This window comes from Peromyscus californicus, unplaced genomic scaffold (assembly GCF_007827085.1).
Source record: "Peromyscus californicus insignis strain IS unplaced genomic scaffold, ASM782708v3 Scaffold_5__1_contigs__length_169319896, whole genome shotgun sequence".
Taxonomy (NCBI): Eukaryota; Metazoa; Chordata; class Mammalia; order Rodentia; family Cricetidae; genus Peromyscus; species Peromyscus californicus.
The window spans coordinates 105,848,321-105,867,633 of record NW_026294573.1 but is presented as its reverse complement, the minus strand read 5'-3'; the positions used below and the strand labels follow the sequence as shown (position 1 = coordinate 105,867,633).

General features: G+C 49.3%; 1 protein-coding gene across 1 annotated transcript; it reads left to right on the top strand.

The window, feature by feature from the left end:
* The first annotated feature begins 360 nt into the window (after positions 1–360).
* On the top strand, positions 361–18,312 carry Spink4 (serine peptidase inhibitor Kazal type 4). Its single transcript, XM_052717232.1, has 2 exons — positions 361–3,526; positions 10,111–18,312. The coding sequence occupies exons 1-2, from the start codon at positions 3,466–3,468 to the stop codon at positions 10,305–10,307; spliced, it is 258 nt and encodes an 85-aa protein (XP_052573192.1). The 5' UTR covers positions 361–3,465; the 3' UTR covers positions 10,308–18,312.
* Positions 18,313–19,313: the final 1,001 nt, after the last annotated feature.

Sequence of the window (19,313 nt, the reverse complement as noted above, 5' to 3'; positions counted from 1 at the left end):
TCTGTGTAGTTTTGGTGCCTGTCCTGGAACTCACTTGGTAGCCAGGCTGGCCTCGAACTCACAGAGATCCGCCTGGCTCTGCCTCCCAAGTGCTGGGATTAAAGGCGTGCGCCACTGCAGCCTGACCTCATTATACTATTCTTACAGCTTTTCTGAGGCTTGAAATCTTTCAAAATAAGTAACTCTTTCACAATGAAAAGGCAGTGCTAGCCAGGCGGTGGTAGCTCACACCTTAATCCCAGTGCTCGGGAGGCAGAGGCAAGTGGATCTCTGTGAGTTCGAGGCCAGCCTGGTCTACAAAGTAAGATCCAGGACAGCCGGGACTATTACACAGAGAAACCCTGTCTCGAAAATAAACAAATAAATAAAAGAAAAGGCAGTGCTTTATTTTTATTTATTTGTTTATATGTGTATGTTTTTAATTTAGTGGTGAGGGGATCAAATAAAAAAAATGATTGTTGGACATTTAAAAAAAAAATGTAGCCAGGTGGTGGTGGCACATATCTTTGATCCCAGGACTCTGGAGGCAGAGGCAGTCAGATCTCTGTGAGTTCAAGGCCAGCCTGGTTTATAATGTGAGTTTCAGGGCAACTAGGACTATAATACAGAGAAACCCTGTCAAGAAAAACCAAATAATAATAACAATAATAATAATTTTTTGTGGCAGGGTCTCGTGTATCCCAGGCTGGCTCAGACTCTCTACGTGGCTGAGGATGATGCTGAAACTCTGATTCTCCTGCCTCTGCCTCCCAAGTGCTGGGGTTACAGATGATCATCACCACACCTGTTTAAAGGGGTGCTGGGGAGCAGAGCCAGGACTTCATGCTTACTAGACAAACACCCTACCAACAGAGACACATACCAGCCCATTTGAAGTCTTGAGACACTGTCTTACTAAAGTGCCAGGCTGACCTCAAACTTGCCCCCTCTTACTCCAGCCTTACAAAGCAGCTGGCATTACAGACTTGCACCACCACTACTGCCTAGCACCTGTGCTTTCAAATTCTCTCCTCAGGGAAAAGTAATCTGTAGGTAGAGCTTACAAACCTCGATCTAACTTCATTTGAGAAAATCGTTTGTAGATATAATTGTTATTTTTAATAAATCAGAAATTATTTGAAAGCAGACAACCAAATTACTCATTCATATATGTTATATAAGCATGAGGGTTCTAGGTGCTGCTCTTCTTGGAAAGAATCTTGTCTGCTTCCTGTGAAAATGCAAATGGGCACAAAGGACCTGAAAAGCATTACAGCACTTTCTGTTTGCTAAATTTGGGGTTTTGACATTTATTATTTGTTTGTTTGTTTATTAACTTTGTGTGCATGTGTGTACATGTGCTTGTACCATGGTGTATGTATGGGGGTCAGAGGGCAGTTCTATGGAATCTGTTCTCTCCTTCTACCTTTCCATGATCCCCGGGTACTGTCAGGCGTGGGCTACAGGCCCCGTTCACCTGCAGCTCAACAGTGTTTTTGATTCTCTGAGACAGAGTCTCAGTTGCAGTTCTGGCTGATCTTGAACACCTGGCAGCAATCCTCCTGCCTCAGTCTCCTAAGTGCTGAGATTGCAGGCATATGCCACTGCAGCCAGGTTAGCATGTCTCTCTTACTATGTTTTTTTTTTGAGAGGAGGCTACAGGATATGGGGGCTAAGCCATAGAATATGTGAAATATGATGTAATTTCTTTTATTTTCTTAGATTTATTTATCTTATGTGTATGAATGTTTTACCTGAAAATGTGTATGTGCACCATGTGCATGTCTGGTGTTTGAGGAAGTCAGAAGAGAGCTTCAGACACCCTGGTACTAGAATTATAGATGGTTGTGAACCACCATGTGAGTTCTGGGAATTGAGCCCAAGTCCTCTGCAAGAGCAGTAAGTGTTATTAACCACTGAGCCATCTCTCCAGCCCTGGTATGCTGTAATTAAAAAATATATATATTGTCCGATAGTTGTATCCACTTTGTGGTACCAAAAAAAGGGGGTGGACATGGAGGGCTCATTAGTTAAGAGCATATACTGCTTTTGCGGCAAACCCAAGTTCAGTCCCCAGCACCCATATCAAATGGTTCAGTCATCTGTAACTCCAGCTCTAGGGGATCTGATGCCCTCTTCTGTGCTCCACAGGCACCTACACTCATACATGCACACACCCACACACAGACACACATGCCTAAAAGAAAAAATTTTAAACATTAAAAAACAAAATAAAAGTAAATTTTAGGGGCTGGGGAGATGGATCCGTGGTTAAGGCACTTGTTGCTCTTGCAGAGGACCTGGGTTTGGGTCCCAGCACCCACATAGTGTTTCACAACCATCCTTAACTCCAGCTCCAGGGGATCCAACATCCTCTTTTTTGTTGGTTTGGTTTGGTTTTGGTTTTTCTCTGTGTAGCCCTGTCTGTCCTGGAACTTGCTCTGTAGACCCGGCTGGCCTCAAACTCGGAGATCCCCCTGCCTCTGCCTCCTGAGTGCTGGGACTAAAGGTGTGCACCACCACTGCCTGGCTTCCACACCCTCTTCTGAGCTCTGAGGGCACCAAACATACACATGGTGCCCACATATACACAGGCAAAACACTCGCGTGCATAAAATAGAAACCCATCTTCTTAAAATCTCTTTAAAACGTTTTCAAAATCAGTTCTCTGTACATTTACCTTATTCCACACTTCACATTCCTGTATGCTGTCACCACCACTGTCCTCAATGCGCCCTGGGATATAGGTAGAGCCAGAACTATCATCTTTATTTTGTGTATGGGTAAACTGAGACCCACTTAGGCAGGTCTGGTGGTACTGTTTGGAAGGATGAGGCAGAAAATTCAAGGCTTGCCCGGTCTACAGAGTAAGCTCGAGGCCAGACTAAGCAGCTAAGGGGGACCCTGTCTCAAAGTGGGGAAAGAGGGCTGGGCTTCGAAGAAAAGCATTCGCCCAGCACTCACGAGACACAAACTTCAATCCTCAGCACCAGAACCAAATAAACACGCAACTGAGGTCCAACTAAGGAAAGCGACTCTTCTGGAGGCACGGATTTGGCAGAGGCGGCCCCGGCAAAGCCACCGGCGACTCCCTTCCCTGTCCCCTGCCTCCAGCTGCCCCCCACTTACTTCTCAGCGCCCCACCTCTGCTCTGTTCGGTGTTCCTCTCCACTTCCATCCCTTCCCCTTGCTTTCATCAATAAACGGAGTCAGCTTTGCAAGCCATCCAAACCTTTGCTCGCTCTGGAAACTTGCCCAGCCCTAGCCCGAGCCCGGGCCCCAACACCTATCACCACAAAGTCGGCATCGTGCCTTGAGTGAGCCTTTTCCAGGTGTCAGGATGAAGAGATTAACTTGGGGTGACACTCTGGCTGCCAACTGGCCCCAGATAAGATAAGGGTGGAGATCAGCGCAATAAATAGGTCCCAACCTCACTCTTGGCCCAGGCCACGGTTGGCTGAGGTCATACCTAACTTCACAAGCAGCATGGCTCTGCACCTGTGGATGGTCACCCTGACCTTGGCTGCCTTCCTTGCCATGGACAGGGGTGAGTGGGCAGAACTTGGTTTCTCTGAAGCTTGATCCTAGTAGGTGAGCTTGGGTGTGAGGACAGAGGCGAGATCTGGAGCTTCCTGTGGGGCCTGAGCATAGTTCTTCCTTCCGCATTCATCTACTACAGTGGGCAAAACACGGACTGAGGGAAAAGAAACGGGTTCAGGCCTGACTCTGGACAAAAACTGCCACGTCGGGTGCTCTTCCAGTTCAAAGCTGCATTGAGCAATTATGGGCTGGCGGCTGGGGAGACAGGGACAGTCAGGCCTCAGGCGGGCTGTGGGGTAGTGAGTGCTGAGAGACTTGGCCTGGGCCCTCAGGTTCCGGTTCTGCTTTGACAAGGTGTAGTATGGGGCCCAGGACAACCATTTAAGCATATGGCAGGGGCCCTTGGGTGGTAGACACCAGAGGTGAGCTTCCTCAGGCCTGGAGCACTCAGCAGAAAAAGTACCATCCCAACAGAGCTTAAGCCTAGTGGGATTGAGGAGGGGAACAGACAATACATAGTATATAAGAACATGATAAAGGCTAAGAAATATGGGGCTGGGGGTGGGGGTTGGGAGGGAGCTGCAGTTTTCAATCAGAGGAGGTCTCTTAGGGAGGTTCAGGTTTGAGGAAAGCTTGAAGAAGGTGAGGGAGGGAAGATATTTTGGACAAGAATGTTCCGATGGAGGGAACAGCCAACACAAGGGCCTAACGTAGAAGTGTGTCTGGAATGTTTGAGGTGCTGTGTGGATGGAGGGAGCGAAGAGCGCAGTACAAAATGAGGGGGAAGGAGAAGGGAGGAGAGAGGGGAGAGGAGGGGAGGGGAGGGAGGGAAGGGGAGACAAGAGGAAGGGAGAGGAGGGGGAGGAGGGGAGGGAAGGAGGGAGAGGAGGGGAGGAGAGGAGCGAGAAGAGCAGAGCAGCTGGGAAGTATGTTAAGCAGTTTTAGGAGTTCATGTAAGAATCTTCCTCTGAGTGAAGTGGGAGCCAGTGCCATATTTGGAGTGGAGTCAGGCCTTGAAAGAATGCTCTAGTTTGTATGTTCAGAATAAACAGAACAGAGAAACAGAGAGACCCGTTGGGACTCACTCGAAGAGTTATAACATTATGAAGCAGGACCTGGCAGGACCTCAGGGCCATTGGCTCCATGCCCATTACCTCATGTTAGTCACAGACCTGGCAGCTGGGTTGGTGAGGAATAGGCCTGCAGGCTCTGGTCAGACACAGGCTGCCTAATCTACCCCCGACACCCCCACCACACACACCTGTTCCCCATTCCCCAAGACCGCCTCCATTGGGAACATTAAGCAGCCTGCCTTGAAGGTCCTTGCATCCACTTCAGATTCCAGCCTTAGTTGAATGAAGGATGCACCTGGGGGAAGGGCACGAGATGCCTGGGGTTAAATACAATGTTTTCACAACCCCAGGAAGAAATTCTGACCCTGTAGGGTTCTGTATTCTCCTTTCCTGCAACACCCTTCAGTGCTCAGCTCACTGGTTGGGGCACTGGTGAGGTGCCACGGGAGCCCCAAGAAGCTTGGGTTCATAGGGAGGCGGGGTGACCCAGTGGGACAGCACTTGGATTGGTGACAAGCTCAACTCCAGGTCTTCTTAGTGAACTGTAGGGGACAATAGGGAAAGCTTCTGACCCTTGGAAGGATGGTGTGACTCCATTGGAGGACAGTGGGGACATCTCAGCAGATCTGCATGAGTCAAAAAAGCCCCTGGTCCAGGACAGTGAACAGCCAGGAACCTTTGGGTCCTGGGGACATGGAGGATATATTAGATAGTAAGCCTGGGGAGCGAGGCTGGTGTCCGTTCACACATGTGGCTATGGACTGCTGGCCCAGAGGGAGACTGGACAGTGATGGGCGCCAGGGAAGGTCGCTCTGCCTTTATCAATGTTTGGAGTTTTTGTTTTGTTATATGGTTCAGTCTGACCTTGAACTTTTGATCCTTCTGCCTCAACCTCCTAAGTGCTGGGGTTATAGGCCTCTACCATCACACTCAGCCTTTGTAAATGCTTTTCTATAAGGTCATGAAACACATAGTATTTTTATTCAGTGAATCTTATGGATGAGCTGGGACAGTGCACACACCTGTGTCCCAAACCTCTCTCAAGATACAGAACGCAGCTGGGGGAGGTTGTACACTCCTGTAATCCTGGGACTTAAGGATTACTTAAGGAAGCAGGTAAATATGAGTTTGTGGCCAGCCTGATCTACATAGCAAGTTCTAGGCCAGTCACGGCTACATAGCAAGACCTTGTCTCAACAACCAAACAAGATACAGAAATTTCTCTCCTGTAGTCCATCCTGGTCCTTCCTTGACTCAGAGACAGCAGTACTGCTCAGTGTTCAGAGGCAATCACGCACACCTCCTTGCCACCCTGACCTGCCTTCTCCATATCACAGAGATCTCCGTATATCAGATCTTATAGCAGATCTGTTCTAGGCGTCCACGGAGTCTTTTGTACCTGTTTCTTTGCTCAGCTAAGTATTTTTGCAATTTGGCCTCAACGTGTCTGTTAGGTGCTTTCACTGTTGCTGTTAGCAGCTTTAAAAAGATTTCACTTTTTAGGCCGGGCGGTGGTGGCGCACGCCTTTAATCCCAGCGCTTAGGAGGCAGAGGCAGGCGGATCTCTGTGAGTTTGAGGCCAGCCTGGTCTACAAAGCGAGTTCCAGGAAAGATGCAAAGCTACACAGAGAAACCCTGTCTCGAAAAACAAAAACAAACAAACAAACAAACAAAAATTTCACTTTTTAAAATTATGTATATGCATGTGTGCTTGTTTGGGGGGGGTAGGTAAATGTGAGTGTAGGTTCCTGGAGAGGCCAGAAAAGGGTACTGAATCCCCTGGAGCTGGAGTTACAGGCAGTTGTGAGATGTTCAACATGGGTGCTGGAATCAGAACTCAGGTCCTTTGCTAGAGTAGTATATGCTCTGAGCCATCTCTCCAGCCCTGTTTTCTGATTTTTCAGACAGGGCCTCTTTATGTATTCTAGGCTGCCCTCAAATTCCTGATCCCCCTGCCTCAGCCTCTTTGAGTACTGGGATTACAGGTCTGAATGGGAATGTCCCCCCACAAGCTCAGGCATTTGAACACTGCTCCCCACCCAGGGTGCTGTCTGGGAAGGTTGTGGAACCTTTGTGAGGTGGAGCCTTGATAGGGGTGAGCTTTGAGTGTTTACAGTCTTTGTTCCTGTGGTTGAGGATATGAGCTCTTGGCTTCTGCTCCAGTCCCCATGCATATAGATGGCTGCCATGTTTCCTGACCATGATGGATTCTTATCCCATTGGAACCATAAGACAAAAGAAATTCTTTTAGAAGTTGCTTTTGGTCGTGATGTTTTATCACAGCAACAAAAAGTAATCAACACATACACCACAGCCATTAGCTGCTTTTCTGCTGTGTATCTGTGTTGTTCGAGACAGGTCCTCTGCAGTCAGGATAACGTGGAACTCACTGAGGTCAGGCTGACCTCAGACTTGTGGTAATCCTCCTGATCTGCCTCTTGGGTGTGCTTGTTTTCTTGCTGAGCAATGCTCCACTGTATACAAGTTTCACACTTTATCTGTTCTCCTGTGGGAGGACACTTGGGTCATTCTTAGTTATGACAGGTATGGCTCTTGAGCACTGTGGTGACAAGGTTAGATTTACAGTTTGATCCTCCATTGCCAGACCGGCAGAACACACTAGAGGTGACTTGGTTTTAGCCCCTTTTCTCTCCGTCTGGGAAATCTCCAAGGAAAAACTTTGCAGTAGATGTGGAACTCTAGAGCTAGAGACAGGTCCCTTTATGGTACCACAGCTTTCTGCTCCATACGGAGTCATATAGTCCACCTCCCTGCGGCCTCTTGCACTGACAGGCTCCTCTATGTGAACGTGGGAAGAGCCCATCTCTCCACCAGGCCCTGACAGCCCTCCAGCGGCGTCTGGAAGCACCCATTCCTTCTCCAGCTCTCAGAACCACTCACTCTTCCTCCTGCCTGTGCCTTAACTGTGGCTCAAGTTCTCGTGCCCACCGGCCATGCCCACGGCCATGCCCACGGCCATGCCCACCGGCCATGCCCACGGTCATGCCCACCGGCCATGCCCACGGCCATGCCCACCGGCCATGCCCACCGGCCATGCCCACGGTCACACCGCTTTGCTCATGTCCTATAAGTAACCCAGGCAAACCTTGAGGGCTATGACTATTCGTGTAGGGAGTCAGGCTTGGGGTGGCAAACCTGTATGTGAGTCCTAGCTCTGCCTTACCCAACCATGTCATTAGAGCTCTGAGCCTTTCTTAGGCCAGTCAAGTGTTCCAGCAGACAGACCGGAGTCTGCACACCCTCACTGGGAAGTGTGGGAGTGCTACCCATGGGAGCAAGGAAGCTGGCTGAGTGTAACCTGTGTCAGGTGGCCCTGCAGGAAGCTCTGGAGTGGGGTGGCATGAGAGCTGAGCCCTTGCAGCCACATTGTTGTTAGGGGACGTCCATGGCACGGGAGGCAAGGCTGGCTGAGGCAGCTCCAGCCCCCAAGGGTAATTCCTAAGAAGGGACTGCTTGTGAAGAGCCAGCACTCCCAGCAGCTGGGGCTGGTACCACAGTCCTGCGCTCTCTGGGTAGCAGACACAGCATTTACTACCTGCACTCATCCTTCTGTTAGGGTGGTGAGGGGTGGAGAGAGTACCAAGAACCGTGTCTCAATGTCTGGCACATCGCTAACTGCTCATTTCTTTATATTATTATTTGATGGAACACAAAAATTCCACTGGGATCTGAGTAATTAGAAGCAGGTTGGGTTGTCACCCCCTAATTCTGTCTTTATTCATGCAACTCAGCATGATGTCAGCCTTCTGGCAGCCCCACCACTTATGACTCACTACCTGTCCTCAAGAAATCCAGATTGGCAGTGGCTGGGCCAGGTGCCCCAGGATGGGAGGAGGGGTCCTCAGACCCTGACCTGGCAGCCAGCGCTGACAGCAGCTTGTTTTGTGTTTCAGGGGTGCAGGTGGGAGCACAAAAGAGTATTTCCTCAAAAATGGTAAGGCATTTCCTCTGCGGGAGTAAGGCAGACTCTGCAGGAGTCCGCTCATCCACTCTACACAGCCACCCTCTGCTGACACCTTCAATGGTGGCCAAGGTGGACTCCTGAACCTGCGTTTTCCTCAGAATACCTCCTCTGGACTGAGCAGAGCCCCCAGGCTCTGCCCCAAATCTCTCCAAGGTCCTTTCCTTGGTGGGCACTCCCCACCCAGCACAGTAGGACACTGCACCTGCTGCCCTGTGTGTAGCACAAGACAGGCCAGAGGCTGCAGGCCAAAGAGGTGACCCAGCACACTGAGTGGCTCTGTGGAGCATGTTGACCTTTCTGAAACACGTCTCATCATTCACCCCTTCACACCAGCAAACACCAAGCCGCCCTGCCTGACTCCAGCTGGGGTCTCAGACCCTCAGTGACATGACCTCTGTAGGGTCCTCAGAGCCACCTCCCCAAGCAGCTTCTTCCCTATTCATTAGCCCCTCAGAACCCAGCCCCATTTATTTCATGCCAAAGAGCCAAATACTTTGTATACATGACTTCAGCTACTCCCGTGTTGAGACGAACACCATTACTGACCATTTTCACTGAGGAGGAAACTGAGGCCCTGAGAATGGAACAAGCTCACCTAAGTTTACAAAGCCAGTCAGTGTCTGAACTGGGGTCTTCAGGGTGTAGACTTCAGTTGTCCTGTTTTGTTCCTTTGGGCCTTGTGTAGCGCAGGCTGGTTTTTATCTGGTTGCGCTGATCAACTTGAACTTCTGCTCCCCCGCCTCCACCGTGCCCAGTGTAGAGCATGGATATTTACTGCTACCCAGCACAGACTCCCTCAGCACCTCCTTTACCCAGGTCCAACCCCAGTCTTGCCAGTTCTCTCTCAGCCCGAGAACCTTTCAGTCTGGGACTAATTAAACTGTAAGCCTTGCGCCATTTCTCCAGCCTTCCAAGGGCCTAGACGACCACGTAAGGGGCTGGGAGAGCTCAGTCAGTAACTGCTTGCCTTGCAAATGTGAAGACCCAGGTTCGATCCCCGGCACCCATACAATCCTAGCACTTGTGAAGCAGAGATAGGAACATCCCTAGGGCTTGCTGGACAGCTGGCCTGGCCTCCTTGGTGAGTTCTAGGTCATGAGAGAACCTGTCCCAAATAAATAAGAGAAATGGGTCCTATGGAACAACATCCAATGTTCAATGGCCTCTGCATACATGCATACATGTAGCCCCCTCCCAGGTACACAAAAAAGACCATATTGGCCTTGGTAAGTACAGGAGCCCCTACGGTGTGAGACATTCCCTAGGAATGATGGACGGCTGTTTACTGGACTCACAATTGGACCAGCAGCAGAATTTCTTGTTATATCTACTGAAGAGTATATAAACCAGTCCCCAGGAGCTTAAGGACACAAACTTCCTACACACACACACACACACACACACACACACACACACACACACACACACAAATAGGCAGGATGTCACAAACCAGGGCTCAACAGACAGGCTCCAACTTATGTATACATCCAGCCACATGCACTCACACAGGCAAACACACCATAAAGTCCTGAGTAGTTGATTGCATGTTCCAAGCAGAGGCCCTGGGCCCGACCACTTTGTCTGAATTCCCCCAATACTTCTGTTTTCCACAGCCCATCTGTGAGCACATGGCAGAGTCTCCAAAGTGTCCCCAGACACCTAAACCGATCTGCGGCACAGATGGGGTGACATATAAAAATGAATGCCATCTCTGCGTGACCCGGATGTAAGTCCCCTCCCCGTCCAACTTGCTTGGGTGGCCCCCTCTCTGGTACATGCACATCTGAAGGGAGCAGGGCTTCCACTCACCTGTCACACACACAGACTTGGCCAGAGAAGAGTCCTCAAACCTTTGCCTAGCAAAATGAGCTAAATGTAACTCAAAGGAAGCACAGGACTCCAGGTCAAAAGCCAGAGACTGACAGATGTGGAGGGAGGAGGCAGAAACCCTGAGTGGCCAGACAATCTCATCTGATCTTTCATTCCTCTAGCCAACTGTTATTTAGTGAGCACTTACTATGGCTAGTCCCCGAGAGCTTCTCTAGTTTCTTGGAGTCAGGCTAAGAGAGAGAAGCCAAGCCAATAAGCCAGTCAACAGCAGAGCAGCTCAAGACTCAGATGGAGCACACAGGAGCAGGGCCAGGGGACACTAGAGGAGGTAGACTAGAAATCATCTAGAAAAAAGGAAAGAAAAGTCTGAGAGAACAAAGGGAATTTAGAAAGGCCTATAAAGGAAAATTAGTTTGTGCTTAAAGAAATACAGAAAGTTGGACATAGTAAAATGGGAAATGGAGGAGGGATGATAAAGGAGATGAGTCGGGGCTAGACCATGACCTTGACCACCTACTTGGTCTCAGTTTTCTCACCAGTACAGTCATCAGCCTGAGGGCCCAGTGAGATCACGGGGAGAAATCTTGGGCAATGCCAAGCTGTCTAGGCAGATGTGAAAGTCTGTATTGGAGGGAATGTAAGAAGGTAGAGCTCTGGCTGTGAAAGGGTCACGATCAAGATTCATGAGGAGGTGGTACATTGGGGTAGATCTGACAGGCTCAGTCTGACTGGTGTGAAGGGGGAGGGGAGAAAGGGCATAAGAACAATTGCCCTTCCTCCCTTCCTTTCCTCTTTCTGAAACAGGGTCTAGCTATGTTGTCCAGATTGGTCTTGAACTCATGAGCTCAAGGAATCCATGGTTTGGTTTTGTTTCAGTACTAGTGATTGAGCTACAGCTCCACCTTTATTTTGAAACAGGGCCTTGTTAGGGTGCACAGGCTTTGAGCTCATTTTATAAAGCTCAGGGAAGCCTTCATGTTAGAACCCTTTGCCCAGCCTCCCAAGTAAGGGATTCTAGCCCTGTAGTTCCAGGCCTAGTAACTTATTTACGTATGGCCTTGGGTGGCTAGTGGTATCATTTGCTAAGATGGGAGCTAGAAGGGCAGCTTTGGGAGGCAGTGATGTCTGTGGACAGTTGGTCTCTGGTGTATCTTGGTGGGGTCATTGCAATAGGTACAAAAACAGGCAGGACAAAGATTTGGCAGCCATCAGCAAGCAGTGATAGCTGAAACCCCAAGAAGCTGAAAGTTCTCAGGGTATGTGTAAGAGCGTCAGTTTATAGGGGGATGTGCTCCCCCCCTCCACACACACACCTGCTCTGCATCTGGACATTTCCAGGAGGGGCTCAGAGGGAGGATGGCCTGGGCCTGGCTTTTGAATCATCCTTTTAGTTCCTACAGTTAATGGCCTCATCCTTATCTTCTTTGATTCTAGAAAAACCCAAAAGGATATCCAGATCAGGAAGGATGGCAAGTGCTGAGCCCAGAGGCGCACTCAAGCCATGCAACCTCGAGCTGGAGAACGCGATGCTCCAGAGGCTATGGTGGGAAATAAAAGATGCAGCCCAAGCCGGTGAAGTGGACCAGTCTTTGGGAACTCTGGGGAGGAGGTGCCAGCGAAGGATAGGCTCAGCCTGGCTAGCCCTCCCAGCTGAGCCTGTTATCCGGCTACCCTGGCCCTCAACCTTGTTACAGGTCCCAATAGAGCCCTCAGTTACCTTCCGTTTGCTTGAGGTCAGACTTTGACCCCAGGACACTGCCCAGTGCCCCACCTACCTCAGGCCAAGAACTTAAGAGATAAGCATCCTGAACTGCCCAGTGTGGTTCAGTGGCACCAGAATCCATGCACGTATTTCTTCTGGGCTGACCGGCGCTTGGAGGCAGACACACACACACACACACACACACACACACACACACACACACACACACACATACACACACACAAGCTTGACAAGGCATGGCAGGCATACAGGCAGTATTTACTGTACAACTGAACTGCTTCTTATAATATCAAACTATTTTGTTTTGGATTGAAACCATTTTAACTGTGGAACCCAGGCTGGCTTTAAACTCTCAGGCCTCCTGCCCCAGCCTTCTGAGTGCTACAAACTAGGTGTTTATAATATTATAAACATTCAAAACTGAGCAATGTTCCATGCTCTGTGAGTGCTTTCCTGCACAGCTCACCCAGAGAGCTCTGGATCTCAGGTCCAGTCTCATGTCAGCTCCTAGCATAGCAGGGTGACTGGAAGACCTTCCCTGCCCAAGTTAATATCTACTTTGACTGGCTGACATTAGACATGATCATATAGGCACATACATCCAGAAATCCCACATACTCCAGCTCAGCGGTTCTCAATGCTGCGACCCTTTAATACAGTTCCTCATGTTCTGATGACCCCCCCAACCATAAAATTATTTTCATTGCTGTATCACAATTTTGCTACTGTTATTAATCATAATGCAAATATCTGATATGCAACCCCTAAAGGGGTCATGACCCACAGGTTGAGATTCACCGCTCCAGCCCATAGTATATGCTGAATAACCTCTACTGGCCAAAACCTATAGAAGCATTTTTGTTTTGAAACAGTCTATGTAGCGCTGGCTGGCCTGGAACTTGCCCTGTGGATCAGGCTAGCCTCAAACTCAAGAGAGATCTGCCTGCCTCTGCCTCCTGAGAGCTGGGATTAAAGGTGTGCATTATGACCCTCAGCAAAATTTGATTATTATACATATATGGATGTCTGTGTATGAAGAGGCGAGAAGGGCAGGGGATCCCCCTCCCCCGAGAACTGGAGTTACAGTTGTGAGCTGCCATGTGGGTGCTAGGAATTGAACCCAGCTCCTCTGCAAAGCAGTCAGTGCTTTTAACCTCTGAGTCATCTCTTCAGCTAGAAGCCTCTTGACATGAAGGCAGGGTAGTGGAGTGTGGAGGGGCCTGGCCAGGCAGTAACAATTTACTCAGGTCCAGATTCCTGCTCTAGGGGTGTGAAAAGGACAGAAATGCTCTGGAATGACACATCTGAGGAAAGCCAGTCAAGAAAGGCAAACCCCAGCATCCCCCTGCTTGCTTGTCTCACTTCACTGCTCCAGTGAATGCTGATTCACAGGTGGCAGGGGCTTTGGTCAGCTGCCAACAGGCTTTTCCATCGCTGTGACCAACTGGTTCCCACCTGCAGCTCAACAGTATAGGGTTAAGTATATCCTTATCCTAGCCAAACCAAACCAAACACAAACCACAAGAGGAGCAGGCTTAACTGTGTGGACGCTCATTCTCCTCACACAGGTCTATGCCGACCAGCACGGTATGCCGACCGGCAGCTCCGTGCTCTGGGCTGTTCCTCGATCACCTTCACTTCAGCCTGTCTCCGTATGAGGCAGCTGCTCCGATGGCAGCCATCATCTACACTCCAGGCCACAGATAAGGCAAGGGCACCATCTTCCTCCAGAGACACTGCATTCCACACAGGCATAGTATGCTCATATCCCAATGTCTTAAATGTCACCTCTTGGCCAGGTAACAGCAAGGAGACTGAGAAATCTAACCCTAGGCTCTGTTAAACTAAAAATTAGGAGTTAGTGCAGGAGGGGAGGTGAGTACTGGTGGCATCTGGAAGTTTCCATCTTAGGTGGCAAGTCTCTCTCACATACACACATAAACCAGAGCAGCCAAGCATTTCCTCGGTAACCCTTCCTTCTTAGGACTCCTCCAAGGAATCACCAAGAGTAAAACTTGAACAATCTTCCTGATACCCCACTGGAAGGAATGCATAATTCCCCATCTACATTTGTGGTCTGAAATGTAAGTGTGAGCCTCTAAAGACGATACAGTGGGGGTTTTGTTTTTAGGGAAAAGATATTGGTGTGGGGGTTTACTGAAGACAGAAACCATGGCCTTGCACATGCCAAGCAAACTACCACTGAGCTACATCTCCAGCCCTTCCTAAAGACTCTGCCTATGGCACATGACCATGCTGACCATTGCTGACTGCTCAAAAGATTCTTCTTCAGGTCTTGGAAATAAACAGAAGCAAGTTCCTCTGAGGCTGCTGATAGCCAGGTTTCCTATCTTGAGGGAAGAGCACTGTTTGGGGAATGAGAGGGCACAAACAGAAGGGGTAAGGCCTGACGGTGGGCAATGCGTGAGTTCCTGAAGCCCAGCTACTCTGGACCTTCCCAAAGCTGCATGGCATAACTTGGCTGGTATCTTGCCCAGTTTGTAAAAACTACTATTAGTTAGTTAGTTAGTTAGTTATTGGTTTTTCAAGACACAGTTTGTCTTGACTATCCTGGAACTTACTCTATAGACCAGGCTAGCCTGAACTCAGATATCCTCATGCCTCTGCCTCCTGAGTGCTGGGATTAAACAAGTGTGCCACCACCGCCTGGCTTAATACTTATAATTTTTGAGACAGCTCTGAACTCAGGACCCTCCTGTCTCTGAAGAGCTGGGTCTATAAGCAGCTATCTGCCTATAAAGAAGTTATGGGCTCCGCTCACGATTCTCCTTCACTTTATCTCTTTGGAACTGAGTCTCTGATACTTCACATAAAAAGAAGTCCTGATCACCACATGGAGAAAGGCTTCTCTGAAGAGGGTTAGCAGTGCTGGGGCCATCTGCAACCCCAGCACTTGGGAGGCCGATGTAGGAGGATTACACTTTGATACAGTCTGGGCCACCCAGCAAAACCTCACCTTCAGTGATGGCCACAGAGGGAAGGAGGAGGGACGGACTAACACTGGAGCTGCAGTGAAGGGCAAGGGAAAATGTGACTAACCACGCGAGACGTCTTCCAGCTCTGAGGCCGGAGGACTAGTTTGGAGAATTACACTCCTTTTTCATCCGCCCTGTGTGGGACTGATCAAGTCCTAGGAAAGTGGGCAACTGAGAGAGGTGCCCTTTCCTCGGCCTGAGACAGAGCCATCCTGTGCGTAAACAGGTCTATGTGGATAGGGCCTGTACCCACGGCCACCATGCTATACATCCGCAGTCTACGGCTTAGGGCCTCTTTTCTCAACCTTTAAATGAGTTATCTGTCGATGCTATGCTATAAATCCCAATGCAGACAAGAGCATTTCCACGGCCAAGCACAGCTGTGGAAATTCCACACTATGGATGTATACACTCAGCATTCATTTGAAAACCTCACACTAGGTAACATGCTTGACCTGTTGTCAAGACAAAACTCCCCACCAAGGGAGCTGCAGTCCGGGGCTAGAGGCAAAAAGGCAAAAATCGAATGACCCCACAGGTCATGGCCTGTGGTAAGTGCTGTGAGGGAAAGGTACAGGAGGCACGGGAGGTACCAGCTGGGCCTCAATAGTCTCGGGGATGGGATGGGATGGGATGGGATGGGATGGGATGGGATGGGATGGGATGGGATGGGATGGGATGGGTATATTTCCCCATGGGAGAGACATTCAATGACATTCCGGAAAACGGACAGGAGTCAGGTGACAGAGGAGAAAGAACAGTACAGGAAAGTTGGTGAGAGGCTGTCCACACAGCAGCAGGGGCAGCAAAGTCCCCAGAGCAGGAGACACCACCATCAATCCGAGGACCTGAAAGACTAGAGTGGCTGACAAGTGGGGGCTGAGATGAGGTGAGAGGAGACGGAGGAAAGGACTTTTGTCCTTCCTTCTGAAAGGTATGATGGTTGAGACAGAGTCTCACAGGGTGGCACAGGCTGGCCTTAAACTGATGGCAATCCTCCTGCATCAGACTCTCTGGTGCTAGAATTATAAGTGCAAGTTATCGTGCCTGGCAAGGACTGTAGGTCTTTATCCTAAGAGGCCCTGGAACCCTGGAGGCTTCCAAACAGAACTCTCACATATTTTAGCATCACTCAGGCTGCTCTGGGGAAAATGAACTGGAGCGGGGCGGACCAATTATCTTGCTACTGTGTCCTGTGGCTATGACAAATACCCTGACAAGAGCAACTGAAGGGAAAAGGGGGTTATTCGCTCCTAATTCCACGTTAGTTCCTCAGGGCAGAAAGTCACAGGAACTTGAGGAAGTTGGTCACACAGAATCCACAGTAAAGCAGCAGAAGGAAGGAGGAATGCAAGCATGCTGGTGCTCGGCTTGCTGCTTCTCCTCATACAGTTCAGAGTCCTCTGCCTAGGGGATGGTGTCACCCACACTGGACATGTCTTCCCACCTCAGTTAACATACTCAAAATAAGCCCCTCAAAGGCATGTTCACAGGCCAACCTAGTCTAGACAATCCTTCAATGAAACTCCCTTCCCAGGTAATTTCAGGTTGTGTCAGGTTGACAAAACTAACCTTCCAGGGGCTGGGGAGGACCGCTCTGCAGTTAAGAGCATATACTGCTCTTATAAGAGAACCTGAGTTCAGTTCCCAAATCTCACTTCAGGCAGCTCATAACCACCTGCTCCAGGGGAATCCAGCACCTCTGGCTTCTGTGGGTACACACACACACACACACACACACACACACACACACACACACACACACACCACAGTTTATAAAAAACAGAACAAAACTAACCATATTAATATAGATCAATACAGGGTATAACCAGAAAGCTAGAATAAGAGATAAAATATGTATGACCCATGTCAATCAGGAGGAAGACCAGAGCGGGATTAAAAGCATTGGCTCTGTTTGGAGGATGTTAGCCTGCTTGCCTGGCACGAACAAGACCCTTAGTTTGTTCCTCAGCACTACAGAATGAGAAAGAAGAGCGTTGGTAGGGGAGAGGGGAAGGAAGAAAGGAAGAAAAAGAAAGAATGATGGAGGGATGGCTTGGCAGTTAAGAGCACTGGCTGCTATTGCAAAGGACCTGGGTTCAATTCCCAGCACCCATATGGTAGCTCACAACTGTCTCTTAACTCCAGTCCCAGGGGATCCGATGCTTCCTTCTGGCCTCTGCAGCCACCAGGCACACACACGGTGCACAGACATGCATGCAGTCAAAATATCCATACACATACTACAAATGAAACTTTTAAAAAAGCACCCAGCTTTGTGTTGTGGCTCTGCCATCTTTCCCATTTCCTCCACCTCTTTACTATGTGAGGATTAGACCACTAAAATATACACAGAACAGTACCTAGTGCTAAGCAACTTTGTGTGTTCGTGTGTGTGCAGGGTCTAGAAGACAACCTCAGAATTTGGTCCAAGAGCCATCCACCGTTTATTCTTTTAAAACAGGGTCTCGCAGTGGCTAGACTGGCTGGTCCGTGAGCCCCGGGGATCGGCCTGTCTTTACCCCCTAGTGCGAGGATTATAAGCATGAACTACCACTCTCAGCTTTAAAAACAACCAGACAAACAGGGGTTCTGAGCATCAAACTCGGGGCCTCTTGCTTGTGTGACCAACATTTCACCAACTGAGCTCTCTCCCCAAGGCCCACAGTAACCTGTTAACTGTGACCCAGGGCCAAACAGCTGCCACAGAAAACAGACATGGACTGTTAAGTTGGGAACGGGCTGGGCTGGGCCCTGAGTCCTGTCTACTGTTTACCTCTACTACCACCAGGTCTGATGTCTCGGTTACCCAGTCCTAAGTCCCTGGGACTTCAGTGAAGCCCTCTGTAATGAGATGAACCTCAGAGGGCCTGCTGAAAGCCTGTCTCCTGAGTACTGTGCTAAAGAATGGGCGGACAGCAACTGACTAGCTTAAAGGATTCTACCACATAGAATCACTCTCAACTTCATCAAACGTAAATGCTGACAAGCCACAAATCTTTGCTTTCTCACACAACACAAAATAAACACTGCACACAGTCACGTATACCTATAATTCAAGAACTCGGGAGGCAAAGGATGACAAGTTCAAAACCAGCCTAGGCTGTACAGCAAGACTGTGTCCAAAGGAGGGACATACACACACCCACGCACGCAGGCAGACACATGCATGCAGACACACACACACATACAGACGGACAGGCGGGCGGATGACCGGCCAGCCGGACACACACAGAAGAGAGAGAAAGAATATTCCAAATATTTTTGTGCTTGATAACAACATACAAACTGGTTTTAAAAGCAATGGAGGAGCTGGAGAGATGGCTTAGCAGTTAAGAGCACTGACTGCCCTTCTAGAGGGCCAGCACCCCCATGACAGTTAATAACTACCTCCACTCCAATTCCAAGGTGATACAACGTCCGTCCTCTTTGGGCCCACATGGGCACTGCATGAACACAGTACACAGGCATACATGCAGGCAAAACACCCATATACACAAGATTAAAAATAGCGTAAAAATATTAAAAACAACAAAAACCTAATGGAAGTGCAAGTCCACAAAATCAGCAGGAATAGCCTCCAAGGAAACCTACAGCTCAGAGGGTATGGTTAACAGAAGTTGCCAGCTGGCTTACCCACTTTACACTCTAACTACTGTCTGTGCCTTCCTAAGCCATGGTTTTGAACTGGTTTCAGGCAGAGACTCAGTTGACACGGGGTTCTTAACAGTCTGGAGACTTGTTTGGGGGCAAGGTCGCACACATCCTAACCACAGGGCCCATCTTAGAATAGCACCTTGAAGCCGGGCATAGTGGCACCTGCCTTTAACCCCAGCACTTGGGAGGCAGAGGCAGGCGGATCTCAGGTCTACATAGTCAATTTCAGGACAGCCAGAGCTACACAGTGAGGCCCTGTCTCAAAAAAAAAAAAAAAAGCATGTCCCCTGAAACCAAGGCCTGTGGCTGGGGAGGAACAATGGAGATGAGGACAAGGTCTTTAAACAATCCAGTCAGATGTTCTGAAATCGAGTCACAGCAGGACAGCAAGGCACTCTGTGACTGTCCACGTGCTAAACTTCTATCCAACATTCCTACCTGGATGCACCTGCCTGGCGATTCTGGTTTTACGTCTACAAAGTGAGACCACAAGGCCACGAATCTGAAGACTAGGGTGCCCCACAAACCTG

Coding starts and splice junctions, on each gene's coding strand:
- Spink4 (XM_052717232.1), top strand. CDS start 3,466: ATGGCTCTGCACCTGTGGATGGTCACCCTGACCTTGGCTGCCTTCCTT. Junction 3,527..10,110: donor CTTCCTTGCCATGGACAGGG/GTGAGTGGGCAG, acceptor TAAAGTCCTGAG/TAGTTGATTGCATGTTCCAA.